The following is a 15,401-nucleotide window of genomic DNA, read 5'->3' as shown; positions in this document are numbered from 1 at the left end:
GGCGCTTCTTCCGGCAGAACTGTGCTGTCTCCACGCAAAAGTGAACGAGCAGCGCCTTTGTGAGGAAGGGCTGATGAGCCTCCAGCCAGCCCGGCTTCAGCACACTTGCTTTTCATTTTAGAATACCGCGCACAGTCATCCGAGCACATCTTAGATTCGTATTTTGACATTTGCAAGCCCATGGGCCTAATGGTGTCCTTCCTCCTCTCGCCTGTGTTTTCAGCAATGGAAGAGTTAATTGTTGAGCTCCGCCTCTTCCTTGAACTCCTGGACCACGAGTATCTGACATCCACGGTGAGGGAGAAGAAGGCCGTGCTCACCAACATCCTCCTGAGGATCCAGTCGTCCAGAGGTGAGCCGCGCCCGCGCCTCCCGCCCTCCAGGCCCTGGGCTTCCAAACCATCCTCCATTCTACCTTTCTTCTGAAGTTCACTAACTTGTGGACATATTTATTCATCGGGTTTCTATGGAAAGCCTCTACTGTGCCGTGTTGGCCTCTAGGTATAGAAAGATTCAGACTTTAGCAGCTTATAGAATCATGGGTGTGCCAGCGCTCCCCAGAGCACCCTGGCATTAGCTGGAAAGACGCACAGACCCTTGCACACAGGTGTGCCTGCTCACCTCACACTACCACTACGTGGCATATTTTAAGATAGAAGAGGGGAGTGAGCCGGGCGTGGTGGCGCACGCTTGTAATCCCAGCCCTCGGGAGGCAGAGACCGGAGGGTCAGGGTTTGTGGTCAGCCTCAGCTGCTCGGTGAGTCTGGGAGGAGATGATGTTATGCTGTCGGTCTGCAGTGGGATGAGGCTGTTTTCTCCTTTAGACTTCTTTGCGGGGACGTGTTCACAGCTCACTCGTTTCACCAGCTGAAGGCGCAGGTCTTTGGTGTGTAGTCTGTGAGGCTGGAGCACGGTAGTGAGGTTTCCCATGTCAGGGGCAGGTTGGCCGTGAGCGGTGTGGGGCAGTTTTAATGGGGACCAGACTCATTCCCTTGTCTCTCACGTCCCTTTCTGACATTTTCCACTTCACCGAGTCTTTCTTCAGCCCCTTAGTTTTTAAACATGTCCTCTGAGTTTCTCCTGCAGGGGTAGAGTTTCCGGTTGTCCTTCTCCTCTGCCCTCCCCTCCTCTTTTCTTCCCTTCCCCATAGATTCTTGACTTGTAAAATGGAGAATAATGACCCTCTACTGCAGGATTGTCGTAAGGGATTAGGTATAGGAATGCTTGTCAAGTGCTGGACATGGCGCCGCCGGGGAAGGGTGTCTGTGAGTGGTCTCCTCTCCTCCCTCCTCCTCCTTCTCAGCTCTTTGGTTTTGGTTAACACTCACAGGTTTTGAAGTCAAGGACCATGCTCAGAAGCAAGACACCAGCAGCCTGCCGGCGCCCCCTCAGATGCCTCTGCCGGAGATTCCTCAGCCCTGGCTGGTGAGTGGACGCCCTGGAGGTCAGGGTCACTCCCGCGGCGCCCAGGGCACCCGTGAAGCCCGGTCCGGATCAAAGGCCTTGCTCTGTTTCCTTGGAGGCATCCACTGTGTTTGTAGGGCCGGGAGCTGCTGCCAGTAGCCTATCGTGATTCTCCCAGGAGCCGTCCTCAGGAAGGTGGCGTGCCTTCCCGTGTCACTGGAGCTGTAAGGCCTTGGAAGTCTGTCCTTAACGCAGGTTGGGAAAACAAAATGAGCCCTGGTGGCGCACACTTGTAATCTCGGTACTTGGGAGGCTGAGACTGGAGGACCACAGGTTCGCGGCCAGCCTCGGCAACTTAGTGAGGCCGTCCGCAACTTAGTGAGACCCTGTTTCAAATATATATATACATATATACACATATATATGGAAAGAGCTGTGCTTTCTGAAGGATTTGTTTTTGTTTCATACTGAGAGGGGCGGTCATCAGCTCGACATACATGTATACGGCTAGGGGTGTAACCAGGGATAAAATGTCCCTTGGTTCAATACCCAGTACCAGAAACAAAACAAAACAAAACAAAAAGCCAAAATAATACAAATAAAGAAAGAAGCAAAAACCCAGATTTGGCAGGCACAATACTAGAGCCTAAGGCCCCAACCTCTGAGTTAGCTGTGATGCCTTCCTCTGAGACTTGAGTGTCATTACACTTCTTCTGGGATTACATCTTCTTTTTTTGTTTCAAGAGGAAAATATTGCAGAATATGCATTTCATTTGATTTTATGCATTTAAAATTTATGCACTTGATTTAATGCATTTAAAATTAAAATTTAGCCGGGCGTGGTGGCGCACGCTTGTCATCCCCGCGCTTGGGAGGCGGAGACAGGAGGATCGCGCAGGTTCGAAGCCAGCCGCGCTGGCTTAAGAGACCCTGTTTCCAAATAAAAATATAAAATAGTTCTGGGAGTGTAGCCCGGAGGTAGAAGGGTTCCATCCCCGGTGCCACCAAAAAAAAAAATAAATAAATAAAATATAAAATAAATTACATTAAAATGTATCATCTTCTGTGCCGCTTTCCCATCCTGAGGATGCGCACATGTGGTTCCTCACGCGTCCGTCAGGGTTTTCCGATTTCTCTCCTAACATGCTTCTTCAGCAAAATCACACTTCCACTCAAAGTCAGGGCAGAATGAGTTACTCGGCGATTCGCTCTCTGCTTTTAGTGTGAATCATCTACTGTCCCTCTGCCAGGATGTGCGATCATTGCTTCAAATAAGAAAATGAGAAATCAGAGTGATCTTCCACCTCCGCCTCCGGCTGGCCCCTGGCCGTGCTCTGCATGGCTCTTGACCGTCTCTTGACATCTTCCTCTTAAGCTAAGTCTGAAGCTTACAAGATGCTGCTCAGTCCTCGTGCCTCTGAGTTTCTTGGGTTGTGCAGTAGAAGTGACTGGTGCCAGCTGTTTCGGGAGCGTGTGAACGGGGCAGCTTGGGTGTCCGATGGTTTGGAGACGTGCAGGGACTTTGGAATGTTCCCGGAGCCTCAGGTGTCTGGCAGGACTGGAGACGCTTCTCCCTGGCGAGCCCAGCGCTCCTGAGCATGCGGCGTGTGTGCGTACGGCGGTGCGCGCTCGCTCCTGCCTCAGGCCAGCACACGCACGGCGGGCCCCTGCGCACCCTTCAAGGAGGACACGGGCTAAACCATGCGAAAGTGTAATAAAGCCATTTTTGGAAAGAGCTGTGCTTTCTGAAGGATTCCGGTTTCTGTTTCACACTGAGAGTGGGGCGGCCATCATCCCGACAGTACTTAGCACTGAGCACTGGGAGCGTGTGCGGGGAGGGCGGGTGCTGGGGGACGGATCTCTCTGTGTTGACCTTGGCCGCATCGCCGGCTCTGTGCAGCCATTTCCCTCTGGGCCTCGTCCAGGCAAGCACGGAGCCACCTCCTCCTCCCCCGAAGAACAGAGTCTAAGAGCAGAGTGTCTTAGATCTTCAGGATCGAGAAGAAAAAAGTGTGAGGACTCCTGTGCGCTGTAGTGTAACACCATGACACCTGTCAAGGCCTTCTAGAAGTACTTTTATTTGATAATGTTTTTGTGGGAGAACTGAGGATTGAACCCAGAGACGTTCTACCTCCAAGCTACACCCCAGCCCTACTTATTTGGTTTTTAATTGGTTTTTGTATTATTGGTGATTGAACCCAGGAACATTCTGCTCCTGAGCTACACTCCCAGCCCGTTTAATTTTTATTTGGAAACAGGTTCTCACTGAGTCGTTGAGAGTCCTGCTAAGTCTCCGAGGCTGGCTTCAAATTTGTCATCCTTCTGTCTCCGCCTCCCAAGCACTGGGCTTACAGGCTTGTACCACCACGCCTGGCTTTATTTTGTGTTTTGAAATGGTCTTGCTAAGTTGCCGAGGCTGGCCTTAAACCTGTGATCCTCTCATCTCAGCCTCCCAATTTCTGGAGGCTTAGACGAGCTCCATCATGCCTGGATTTATTTGCTGACTTATATAGGACAAGGTTGCATTGTGCCCAGATAGAGGAGAAAAAGCTCATTCTTGGATGGTGTAGATAAGAAAGAAGTTCTTATTATTGTAAAATATGCATGGCATTTGCCCCTTTACCATTTTTGGGAGTACAGTTCAGTGATCTTGAGTGCACACACATCACCACCCATCGTCCATCTCCAGAACTTTCTCATCTTCCCTGCTGAGATCGTCCCCACCGGACACCCAGCCCTGCCACCACCACTCAGCTTTCTGGGGAACAACGAGGTCTGCCACCAGCCCTGACCGTAGCGCCTGGGGACTGCCTCACACCCTCACAATGTCCGCTTCCTCTGCGGCATTTCGTTTGCCTGTTTGACAGGTGGGCTCATGAGACTCATCGCTGAGTCCTCTGTTAGTGCAGAAGAGCCGCCTTCTTCCCCTCTCCCCTTGTGTTTGAAGCATCTTAGTTCCGCCTCATGGGCAATCCTGGTGGCGTCTTTACCTGGGATGTTCTCTCTGTTGCAATCCCCGATGCGTAAACCGCGGGCTCCTGCTGACTCTTGCCTTTCGACCGAGTGCCTACCTACTGGTGGAGAAAGAGGGAGTGAGAACAAGTCCTTGCAGGACTTCCCTTCTTTGGCATGCATAAATAAAACTAAAGAACACTGAGAAAATATGGACTCTCTTTCCGGTGTTACCCAAGTGTCCCATGAAAGGCAAGTCAGGTAGACCTGTGACCGGCTGCCTGGAGTGGGCGGGATCTGCATTGAGTTTGGTTTTGCCAAGAAGTGTATTTCGTCAGAGTTCTTGGTATCAGGATCGGAGCCATCTTTGCAATTCATTACCCTCTGAAATCCCCTGGGATGCGGTCCGTCTCCCGGGCAGCAGGGACGCCCCACGGCGGGAAGCTCCGATGACGGCCTGGACGCCTTGGGGCGCTGCTCTGTGTTTGCCGATACATGGCAGCATGGACTGGAGCCCCGGTTTTCTTATTTCAGGTTATATAATTTGGGGCCGTTACTCTTCTATTTTATGTCTTGGAACCAGAAGAACAGTCTGGCGCACCGCCGCGTGTTTAGAATTAGAGTCAGAAAGCGCTTCCAGACTCCAAGCGCACATTTTCTTGGCTGGACTCAGGTCCCCTGGTTCCTGGTCTTTCTCGCGCAGAGGACTCGGCAATGAATTGGAGCAGGCGCAGGGGAAGAGTAGTCACCGCCAGCTGGAAGCCTGCGGAGGGTGTGCGGCGTTGGTGGCGTGTGGCAAGCAGGCTCTGGTGCGCCGTGTGGGGAGCGGTGGGCTTGGGCCTCGGGGCCTTGGCTCGGTGCGGCACCTGCGGTGCCAGGTGTGGGGGGACATGGGTGCAGTTCCCTCTGCCCCACGGCGTGCGACTCCGCAGCCAGCACTCGCTCAGGCCGACAGTGTGGCGTGTCCGCCCCAGGCGAGGCCTTTGATCTCCCCACCGACCCCAGTTTCCTTCTTTGCAGAACCGCAGGCAAAATACCAACATCTTATCTCAGTGTTATTTCTGAAGTAGATAAAAATAAAAGACATAAAACGCCCCAGGATAATGCCTGGCACACAGTAGACGGCCCGTAAATAGCGGGTATTATTGTCGTATTGTTGAAATAATGGTGATGATGATAATTATTTTTTGCCTTTATACCACAGAACTGCAGGAACATGACTTATTGTTATTGGAAACAGGATGCTCTGCGAGGCTTTTCCTTAAGGGAGCAGAGGCACATTCTGCCTCTTTCTTCCCACAAAGGTAGAAATTGGAATGGTGGCCAGGCACATCACTGAGCCAGGCTGGCACAGGGGTCTCGTCACTCTGTGGCCAGATGCCCGCGCTCCCTGTAATCAGACCCAGAGAAGAGATGCCTGTGTTAACCAAAGAGAGATGAGATGTTGTTAACCAAGACATCAGGAAGTCCATACCCGTGTATTCACCTGCGGGAGACCACGTGGGTGGAGTCAGGGCGTGTGGCTAGTGGCCGGCACAGGGCCATTTCTCTGGTTTCTTTTTCTCTTTTCTTTTGCGATGGGACCAGGGGCATTCTACCTCCGAGATACACCCCCAACCCTATTTTTTATTCTTTATTTTGAAACAGGGTCTCGCTGCATGGCAAAGGGCCTCACTAAGTAGCTGAGGCTGTCCTCGAACTGCAATCCTCCTGTCTCAGCCTCCCAAATGCTGGGATTACAAGCATGCCCACCATGCCTGGCTCATTTCTCTGGTTTCTAAGCACCATGGAGGCCAGGACCAGTTCTCTGAGGAGGCAGTGTATCTGAAGGTGTCTGGTGGCCAGGCTGCAGCCTGTTTATTGGCGTGTGTTAGGAGAGGCGACCAGGAGAACCGGGACATATGTGAAACAGATCGGGCCCCACGGGCGGGCGGCGCTCTTCTGCGATTCCGATGCACAGAGACGGATGCTCGGAGCCGCTCCATCCGTCTGGAGTGAGGATGAGGTCAGCACACTCCACTCTCTTAGTAGAAGTGGCGTGGCTGCAGTGTGAGAGGTGGGCCTTAGGGCTGGAGCATGGAGGTGGCACAAAGCAGTGGTCCCTTTACAGGGGAGGAAGCTGGGCTCTGCTGCGGAGTCTGCACTTAACCCCCTGCCTCTCGATGCTCCCCTGGGTCCTGCTTGGAAACCTGCCTTTCTCTTTATCATCTTTGAAGCTTTCCTCTTTTGTATCTTTGAATTTTAGCAAATTTTTACCTACTGGAAAGGGTTTGAAAAAACCATTGCCACTGACTAAACAAGCCCAGGCTTTCCGGCCCCCCTCTTATTTGGCCCTGATAAGCACGAGTATCAGAAGCCCCCAAGGGTGAGTGGCGTGTGGACTGGAGTGCTGCTCCTACTGGAAGAGAGGCTGCTGCTGCTGGAGGAGTGTTTTTTGAGGGGAATAATCGTTTTAAAGTGAAAATAGTCTGATTTTTTCTTTTGCAGGTCTAGGGATGGAACCCAGGGGTATCGACCTCTGAGCTACACCCCCTGTCCTATTTTTTTATTCCTTATTTTGAAACTGGGTCCCACTGAGTTGCAGAGGGCCTCACTAAGTAGCTGAGGCTGTCTGCGAACCACGATCCTCCTGTCTCAGCCTCCCTAATGCTGGGATTACAAGCGTGTGCCACCATGCCTGGCTTTATTTATTTATTTGGTGCTAGGAGTTGATCCCAGAGACTTTCTACCTCTGGGCTACACTCCCAGACCTAGTTTATACTTAATTTGGAAACAGAGTCTCACTAGGTTGCTGAGAGCCTCACTAAGTAGCTGAGGCTGGCTTTGAACCTGTGCGATTCTCCTGTCTCAGCCTCCCAAGCGCAGGGATTACAGGCATGCGCCACCACGCCCGGCTTGAAAATAGTCTGATTTTTTAAAGTGATTCTAAAAGCCACGCTGTACACATATGCGTGACAAAGGTGACCCTTTGTTAACGATTTTTGTGAACGACCTTCTGTCCTTGTGTTATGTAAGAGGAGACAACACGTTAACAGGAAGGGGCCACAGGACAGCTGTATTCTTCATTCAGCAGGTCCGGGGGATTTTTCTAGTCAGTGACCTCGGCTGCGATCCCTCCGTGTGGCCGCCCTGGGCGTGGCAGCACGGCCAAGCAGCCACGTTGGATGGACATTCAGATTTATGCGCGGAGGGTGCGGGTGATTAAACCCAGGGGTGCTCTGCCTCTGAGCAGCACCCCCGGTCCCTATTTTATTTTTATTTTGAAACAGGATTTCCCTAAAGTTGCTGAAGCTGGTCTCGAACTTGCAATCCTCCTGTCTCAGCCTCCCAAGTAGTGGGACAACAGGTGTGTGCCACCATGCCCAGCTTAGATTGTTTTCTTTTGCCAGTGAACTCTGAGCATCCGTATACATTTTTTTGGTCACATGGCTCATCAACCTTGTTGCAGTCTCTTTCTAGCAGTGGAATTATCAAGTCAAAGAACATGTCTTTCAAAAAGTTACGCCAAGAGTCGGCTGCGGTGGCGCACACTTGTGATCCCAGCATCCGGGAGGCTGAGACAGGAGGATCGCGGTTCGCGGACAGCCTCAGCTACTTAGTGAGGCCCTTTGCAACTCAGTGAGACCCTGCTTCAAAATAATGAATAAAAAATAGGGCAGAGGGTGTAGCTCAGAGGTAGAATGCCCTGGGTTCCATCCTCAGTAACAAACACACACACACACACGCGCGCGCGCGCGCGCAATTTTTGCCAAATCCAGGCCCTTCAGTGGGCTGGGCAGCACTATTAGAAGCCCCCTCGGGTAAAAGCGAGCCCTTGGCCTCTCCTCCCACCTTGACCTTACTCCTTGCAGCGCTGAGGAAGAGCCTCGCGCCCACGTATGTAGACATGTGGGGCCCCGCTCTCCATCCGCTGCCAGCCTGTTTCCCCGTCTTGCGAGGACGTGGGAGCACCCTGCTTTGCATGGATGAAAGGCTCAGGGAGTCAAATGGACGTTTTCCAAAGGCAACAAGCAGGGCTTGACCCCGTGCAGCTCCTGCTCAGCCCCTGCCTGGGCCGCGTGAGGGTGTCGGTTCTATTCCAGGATGGCCTCCTTAGGAGGGCATGGAGGCCCCGGGCGTGGTCCAGCGTGAGGCGGAGGGCGACGGCGCCCTGGAAGCCAGCCTCCTGGTGGAGCGCAGGGCGGCTGGAGCAGCTGGTCTGGGCAGGGGAGAGCTGTCTCCCGTGTCTGAGGGAGCGTGGCGCCCTCGATCAGGAATGCTCTCCTCCTCTGGCTGGCGAGGGTGGGGAGGCTGGACATGCAGCACCGATTCGTCCTTCACGGAGCGCTGCTGGACTCGGCGAGTGGGAAGTGGCGAAGCCCACATTCTAGAGAGTTTACCTAAGAACACAAAGCAACAGAACCATGACTTCATGCAGCGTCCTTCTGCTTGGAAGCTGAGCTTGGCAGAGCTTTAACTTGGGGGATGTGGCCTCCGTCCCATGCTCTGTGACACACTTCTCCATCGACTTACAGAATAGAAGTGCTGTGAAATAGTTCACGTGATCACGAGAGGGGAGAGTGTGAATGTAAAACCAGATGTATCTGGGTGCACCCACGAGCCCAGGTTCTGGGAGGCTGAGGCCGGAGGATCCCACGTTTGAGGCCAGCCTGAGCAACTTAGTGAGAGCCTGTCTCAAAATAGAAAGGGCCGAGGATGTAGCTTCTTGGTAGCTGCCCCTGGGTTCAATCCCCAGTGTTGGCGGGGCTGGGGGCCTTTCAGACACCGAGGCATTGGACACCCAGCTCCGCCGTGTGTTCGTGTGTCTCGGGGTGAGCAGGAGGTTTCTATACCTGCACAGCGTGAGGAAGGACAGTGCCCACCCTGTGGGCTCCTGTCCCATCTATCCCGGTGCCCCCGGAGCCGGAGCCCACGCGTGCCAGCTCTCCTCCCTTCAGTCTAGATCCTTGGCAGAAGAGCCATTGAGAGAGGACCAGAGGCCTGTCGATGTCCAGAGGGAGAGGGATGGGTGGATTAGAGTCTTCAGGAAAGTTCAGGAGAGAAGAGGACTTGGCTGCCACTATGGGCTGGGTGGGGTCTAGACAGTGCCCAGGGCGGGGGAGCCCTCCCTCACCTCCTAAAGTTATGGCTGCAGACGTAGACAGCGCCTCAGCCTTGGAGTGCCCCAAGGCACCATGATGGGTCCAGGTCAGCACAGGTGTCCTCCCCAGCTGTCCCGGGCAGTGGCTCCCAGTGGCCCGTGTTTTGGAAGGCCTTCCTGGCACGCGTTAGGGACACCGGTTGGGACTTTCCGCCCCTGGCTGGTCTTTTGAGCGATGCGCCTTGGTGGGGACTGTGGGATATGGAGGTGTATACATCCTTGTGTCAACTGGGGAGGGCCCTAAAGGGCGAGTGTGGTTGGCCCAGCTGGATTTGGGGAAGGGGCTTCCGGGCCTGGGACGCAGCCTGTGCAGACGACACTCAAGTGTGACGGGGCAGTGTGTGTATGGGGCTGGCTCATTGGTGGTGTGAGTGGCCGTGGCCAGGGCTGGCTCATTGGTGGGGTGAGTGGCCGTGGCCAGGGCAGGGCTGGGATCTTTTTGAACATGGACTTTGTAAAGGAAGGCGGGAGATGCTGGCCAGCTCCTGCTCATGGGAAGTGCAGGATTCTTTTCCGGTGGCCATGTTAATTTCTGCCTGCTTTCCCCTCCCAGCCTCCTGACAGCGGGCCTCCCCCGTTACCAACGTCGTCACTCCCAGAAGGCTATTACGAGGAAGCAGTGCCGCTGAGCCCCGGGAGAGCTCCGGAGTACATCACGTCAAGTGAGTGGCGCTGGGTGGTTTGCAGGGGCGCTGGGAGCCGGGGGGGTCGGCTGGGTGTGCGCGGGGACAGGGCACTGTGCACACCGGGAGTGTGGGGCGGAGTGAATCTGGAGCCCGAGCACGACTGGGCTTTGAAAGGTGATGGTGCTCCCTGCCCTTCTCAGCCCCTTGCTTCCTGGTGACCCCAAAGCGGCTCTTCATGGAGTGTTTGGTGGGCTCGCCCCGTGCCTGCCCTCCCTAGGTCTTTGGCCAGCGCACGTCTGCTCTGAGGGTTAGAGAGGTTTTTGCCAAGCTGGTTATTGGTCGCAGACTTCTGTGAGCTTGTTTTGTTCTTCTCTTGTGGGGGGTTGGCTACAGGTTTTACTGGGTAAGTTTTGCTTCTGTCCCAGTCCCCGTGGCCATTGGCGGCCTGCTAATTACCCTCAAAACGCGTGTCCGCCCCCAGCGTTTGCAGTGCAGATAGGAGCGGAAGCTGGACCTCTGGAATTTGCTTTTGAATTATCGATGCTATTTCTCCGCTCAGAACCATCAGGCAGAGTGCGCTTGTCTCTTAAAGAGGTAAAAATTGAGTAGATGTCAGCGTAGGGAATCCAGCTTTTTATGAAAGATGGACTGTGGGAACGAGGGGTTGGAAACGTTCACCGCAAGGATCGGCGCGTCGGCCCCGCACGCTGCGGCCTCCCTCGGCAGTGCTCCCCTCCATCCCAGAGTCCACATGGCGCTGCCCGTCTCTGCTCCACGGACGCTTGGTGTTTGCAGATCTTACCCTTTGTTGGCACGGTACAGGCCTGGCTGTCTCTGCAAAGCAGGATCTAACATGGTGTTTGAAGGCAACTGTTACAGCCACCCCTCCCACCGCCCACCCCTCGCTGTTTTTCTGAGGTGCAGAGGTGCCTGGCTGCAGCCCAGCCCCAGGGGAAGGGGTCCCATGCAGACCACGTGCACTGTGGGTACCCGTTGGCGGCTGTCTGGGGAGCGGAGGGGTTTTGAGATCTAGAAGGTAAAGGCTCTAATCTCTTTTATTAGAGAACTCTTTGGCAAAAAACACACGGGCGATTGCTGTGTTCTCTATTCAAGAAGATAGCAGACAGATTAGAGAGCTCAGATGAAGGGCTCCAGGCGGTCGGAAGCTTCCCTGGACTCCTTTCTTGGACACAACAGCAAGGAAAGGAGAGTGTTCTCGCGAGGAGGCTCTCCCGGGTCCGGAGCACTGGGCCCTGGCCGCCCACTTCCTCTCCACACACTTCCCAGGACGGAAACCCAGCGTGTTTCTGGATTTTGTCTGATTTCAGGCCACCCATGACTTTCGTTTGAGGAATCCCACACAGGTGTTGTACGCTGCCCTTCCCCAGAGCCCTTCCTGGGCTGCTGCCTGGTGAGCACCTTTGGGTGCCAGGCTTCCCAAAGGAAGGGCGGCGGAAGAGCGCACGCTCCCAGGGAGACAGCGGGCTGGGCTGAACAGGCAGCAAGCCACGCCTTCTGCGCAGCCCTTCACTGAGGCCCGTAGGTACCCGCCTCCCCTTGGAGAAAGGCAACTCCCCCCAAAAGAAAGGTGTCAGTGGACTCCTGAGATCGGCACAGGGTCCGCCACCTTCTCAGGTAGAGAGGGACACGGAGGGCGTGTGTGGACTCCTGTGTCCTAATGGTTTTTCAAAAAAGGAGCATTACAGATGCTACGGAGCAGAGGGCAAGGCCAGGGCCTGAAGAAGAGGCCACGGAAGGCCAGTGTCTGGGCAGCAGGCTGGCGAGGCCGGGGACGAGCGGGGCAGACTGGAATCCGTGTCTCCCACTCACCTGCCCCAGCCCTGGCGCCCGGGGCCCAGCTGGAGGAGCTGGAGCTGCCTTCACAGCTGCACACAGCTGGCCCAGGAGGCAGGGCTGAGGGAGGCGGCCTGGCAGGGGGTGAAGGGACCGTGACACAGCTGTGACCCCACTGACAAGAGCAGCCACCCCGCAGGTGAGCCGTGCGGCACCTGGCGCCTACGTCGCCCGTCAGAGCATCCATGTCCTCCCAGGGTGGTCCAAGACGGGCTGGATACAACTGCAGCCCTGCCCAGCAAGGCCATGCGAAGCCTGCCCAGCCTCCCTCAACCACTTGCTCCCCACACGTGACTCGTGTAGCCACTTTGCGTCTGCAAACAGAGACCCTGAGCAAGTGGCCGAGCGCCGCTCCGTTCCGCTGTTGCCTGTATGGCGGGCATGCCCTGGTTCCCCGAGCGGACACACAGACCCTTGTCCAGCCTTGGGTGACATCCTCCCTCTCAGCTGCCTGCTGCGACTTCTGAGCCCCGAGGTTACCACCGTGAGCTCTCTCGTGGTGGATGGTGGGGGCTTGGGGACGGGAGCAGAGGGATCTGGTTGTGTTCGCAGATGTGTCCATGTGCACACGGGATGACGGCGCCCGGCTCACCTGGTCCTCCCTCCCCCAGCGGCCATGGCCATCGCTAGTGCTCAGGAGCTCCTTCAATGTCCATCCTGCGTGGCCTTTGCCCGCAGTTGGAGGAAGGGTGACCCAGCTCCCTTCTGGAAAGGTCTGCGCTATCAGCGGGACTTCCGTACTGGAGGCTGAAGCCCTGTTGGCTTTGGTTCCTGGGAACAGGAGGACAGAGGGGCCCCAGGGTCGCCTCAGTCCCCATGGGCTCCTCCCACTCCCCTTCTGCGCTGACAGCTCCCTCAGGGTCAGGACTGGCCACCACAAGGCCTGTGGGTGTTCTGGCCCTTGGAGCCCATGAGGACCTGTCACCGTCTCTGCCACCTCCTGCCCTTCACAGTCCAAAATTGCCTGGTAGGGGCCGCACTGTTCTCAGTGGCTCACAGGGTCATGGTGAGGGGAGTCGCTGCCTTCTCAGCCCTCCTTCTTTTCGTGGGAGTCAGAGCATGCACCATTAGAATGTTCTGGGAGGTTCTGGAAGGCCTCAACCCCGCCCCACGAGTTGTGGCCAGTTGGCCGAGTATCCCTGAGTCCTCAGAATCCCACTCTCGGTCCTGTGGGTCAGCTTCTTCAGGCAGACAGGGAATGTGGAAAGACCTGGACCTCCAGACCACAAGCCCAGGGCTGGACTTCATCTGCGCAGACCGCGTCCTTGGTGAGAGCCGCTGGGTGGGATCCTGCAATGGTGGCTAGCATTCTTTAAGCCAGGGATGGTGCTCTAGGCAGGAACGTCCTGGGCCAGGAAGGCAAACGTCCTCTCCTTATCTCCCTGTGGGGAGGGACCAGTGCTGATGACCTGCCAATCGGCGGCCAGTTCACGGCGGGGCATCGATGCTGGGCTTGTGTGTGCAGGCGGGGTATCCTTCCAAGACACATGGCCATATGTGGGTCCACGTGGACGAGAGGTCTAGGGGAGGAGGCGGACGACAAGCAGGATGGTCACGTTGTTGTCTTGAGTATGAAGCACCTGGGCCGCTGGGTTCATTTTGCCGGGCATTGAACTGGTGCCCAGACCCTCGGGATGTGTGCCACTCACAGAGGCCGCAGACTAGTCATCCCTGATCTTCTAATCCTGTTCCCCTCGAGTCCTGACCATGGAGTCAAACCACAGGCAGTGCTGCTGACCAGTACTGACAGGAGCCGTGTGGCTGGCACCAGGCTCAGCGGCCCTGCAGCCACCTGTTTATGCCACGTAGGACCGGATGGGACCTGCTCTCAGGCATGTGATGGAGGACTCCGTCCTGGCTGGGCAGCTCAGGCTGCCTCTTAACCTGTGTCCTGTGGCACAGCATCTCATCTCTCCTAGGGCCTCAGCAGCTGAAAGTAGTTTCTCCAAAGTAAAGCAGTTCTCTCCAAATGCCCAGGGCTTCTCCTGCTCTTGCCCGCCAAAGGTGCCCGTTATTGTGAGGATCAGTTGACGGACACGGGGAAGCTTTGTGGCCCTGGAAGCAGGTGTATCGCACCTGTGCACGCCGTGGCTCTTGAGCAGGGTCTGAAGATGCAGGGACGACCCCAGACGTGAGCCACGTCACTGCACGGAGCAGGGGAAGTTAGACAGCTGAAGATCCCAATGGAACCCAAATCTGAAGCCAAAATGTCCCAGGAGCTGGAGAGTTTGTGCTGCGCGGACTCCATGTAGCTGGAACCACGCGTCCTTTGCCCTCACCGTCTGGGGTGGTTGGCCATGAGGGAAGTCTGCAAGGGGTCTGGACAGAGGAGAGCAACCAGCAGGAGTCAGGGTCTGAGTCAGCGCGGGCCAGGCCCTGCGGAAACTCACTCCCACCGCTACTGATGGGCCCGCTGCGCACAGAGCTCCAGCTGCTGCAGGACCCTTCCTTGGGGGCCTGACATGGGAGGACTGGATTCTCTTTTCCTCTTTCCCCCTTTCTTCCTTTGATTTCACCAATATTCATTGCCTCCTGATGTAATACAGAGCCCGAGCCCCACAGACAGTGAGCTGCGCTCATCCCCGGCCCCCGTCCGAGTCCTAGATGGCCAAGCACGGCCCTGATGAGTAATGAGCAACCTCTTCTCTTCCTTGGGCAAGTACCGAGGGCCTTTCGGAGAGCTGAGTTTCCTCGAGACTCTGCTACCCCAGCTAACTCTGTTACTGCGTCCTGCTAAGCTGGTGAACTTTTTCTCGAAATGACTCAGTTTTGTTCTCTCAGAAAGCAGAACAATGAACTGACTGTCTTTTCATAACTGTTGACCACAATCCATTCCCAAAGACGACAAGGGTACTGGAGACATAGTTTACATTTTCATTTTAAAAGCAAGAGACCTGGCTTCCCGTGTCAGCTGAATTGGTCAGGGATGTGGTCTTGGGTGATCTACATAACTTTTAGCATCAGCCTTTCTTGCTTTCTTTCTTTCTTTCTTTCTTTCTCTCTCTCTTTCTTTATCTTTCTTCTTCCTCTTGAGACTAAAGGGCTGGGTCCCATCTCCATGGCCGAGGACCAGTGAGAGCCCTTGTGAACGTGAGGCCAGCCTCTGCCTTTGCACAGCTTTATCCCTGCACTGGGCATGCAGATACAAATCCGAGAAAATACCGCCCGGCAGGTAGTAGGTGCTCAGTACATACTTGTTGAATGAATGAAATCAAAGGCAGTTCTCTCCTTCACAACAAATTTGTTCTTCATTTATTATTTTATTTTATTTTATTTTGCTGTACTGGGGATGGAACCCAGGGGAGCTACACCTCCAGCCCTATTTTTTATTCTTTATTTTGAAACAGGGTCTCACTGAGTTGCGGAGTGCCTCACTAAGTCGCTGAGGCTGGCCGCGAACCGCGATCCTCCTGTCTCAGCCTCCC

General features: G+C 55.1%; 1 protein-coding gene across 2 annotated transcripts in view; it reads left to right on the top strand.

Annotated features, from left to right (window-relative positions):
• Positions 1-225: 225 nt before the first annotated feature.
• Positions 226-15,401, top strand: part of AFAP1 (actin filament associated protein 1) — a gene marked incomplete at both ends in the record, with an annotated part of 74,751 nt that continues 59,575 nt past the window's right edge. For both annotated transcript variants that reach the window (XM_080697349.1, XM_080697348.1), the window contains 3 exons: positions 226-352; positions 1,331-1,425; positions 10,050-10,158. In XM_080697349.1, the coding sequence (XP_080553475.1) occupies positions 226-352; positions 1,331-1,425; positions 10,050-10,158 (331 nt within the window). The remainder of the gene's footprint in view (positions 353-1,330; positions 1,426-10,049; positions 10,159-15,401) is intronic.

The sequence above is a fragment of the Muscardinus avellanarius genome, assembly GCF_963383645.1.
Source record: "Muscardinus avellanarius genome assembly, chromosome: 6".
Classification (NCBI taxonomy): domain Eukaryota; kingdom Metazoa; phylum Chordata; class Mammalia; order Rodentia; family Gliridae; genus Muscardinus; species Muscardinus avellanarius.
This window is presented reverse-complemented; position numbering and strand designations above follow the sequence as displayed.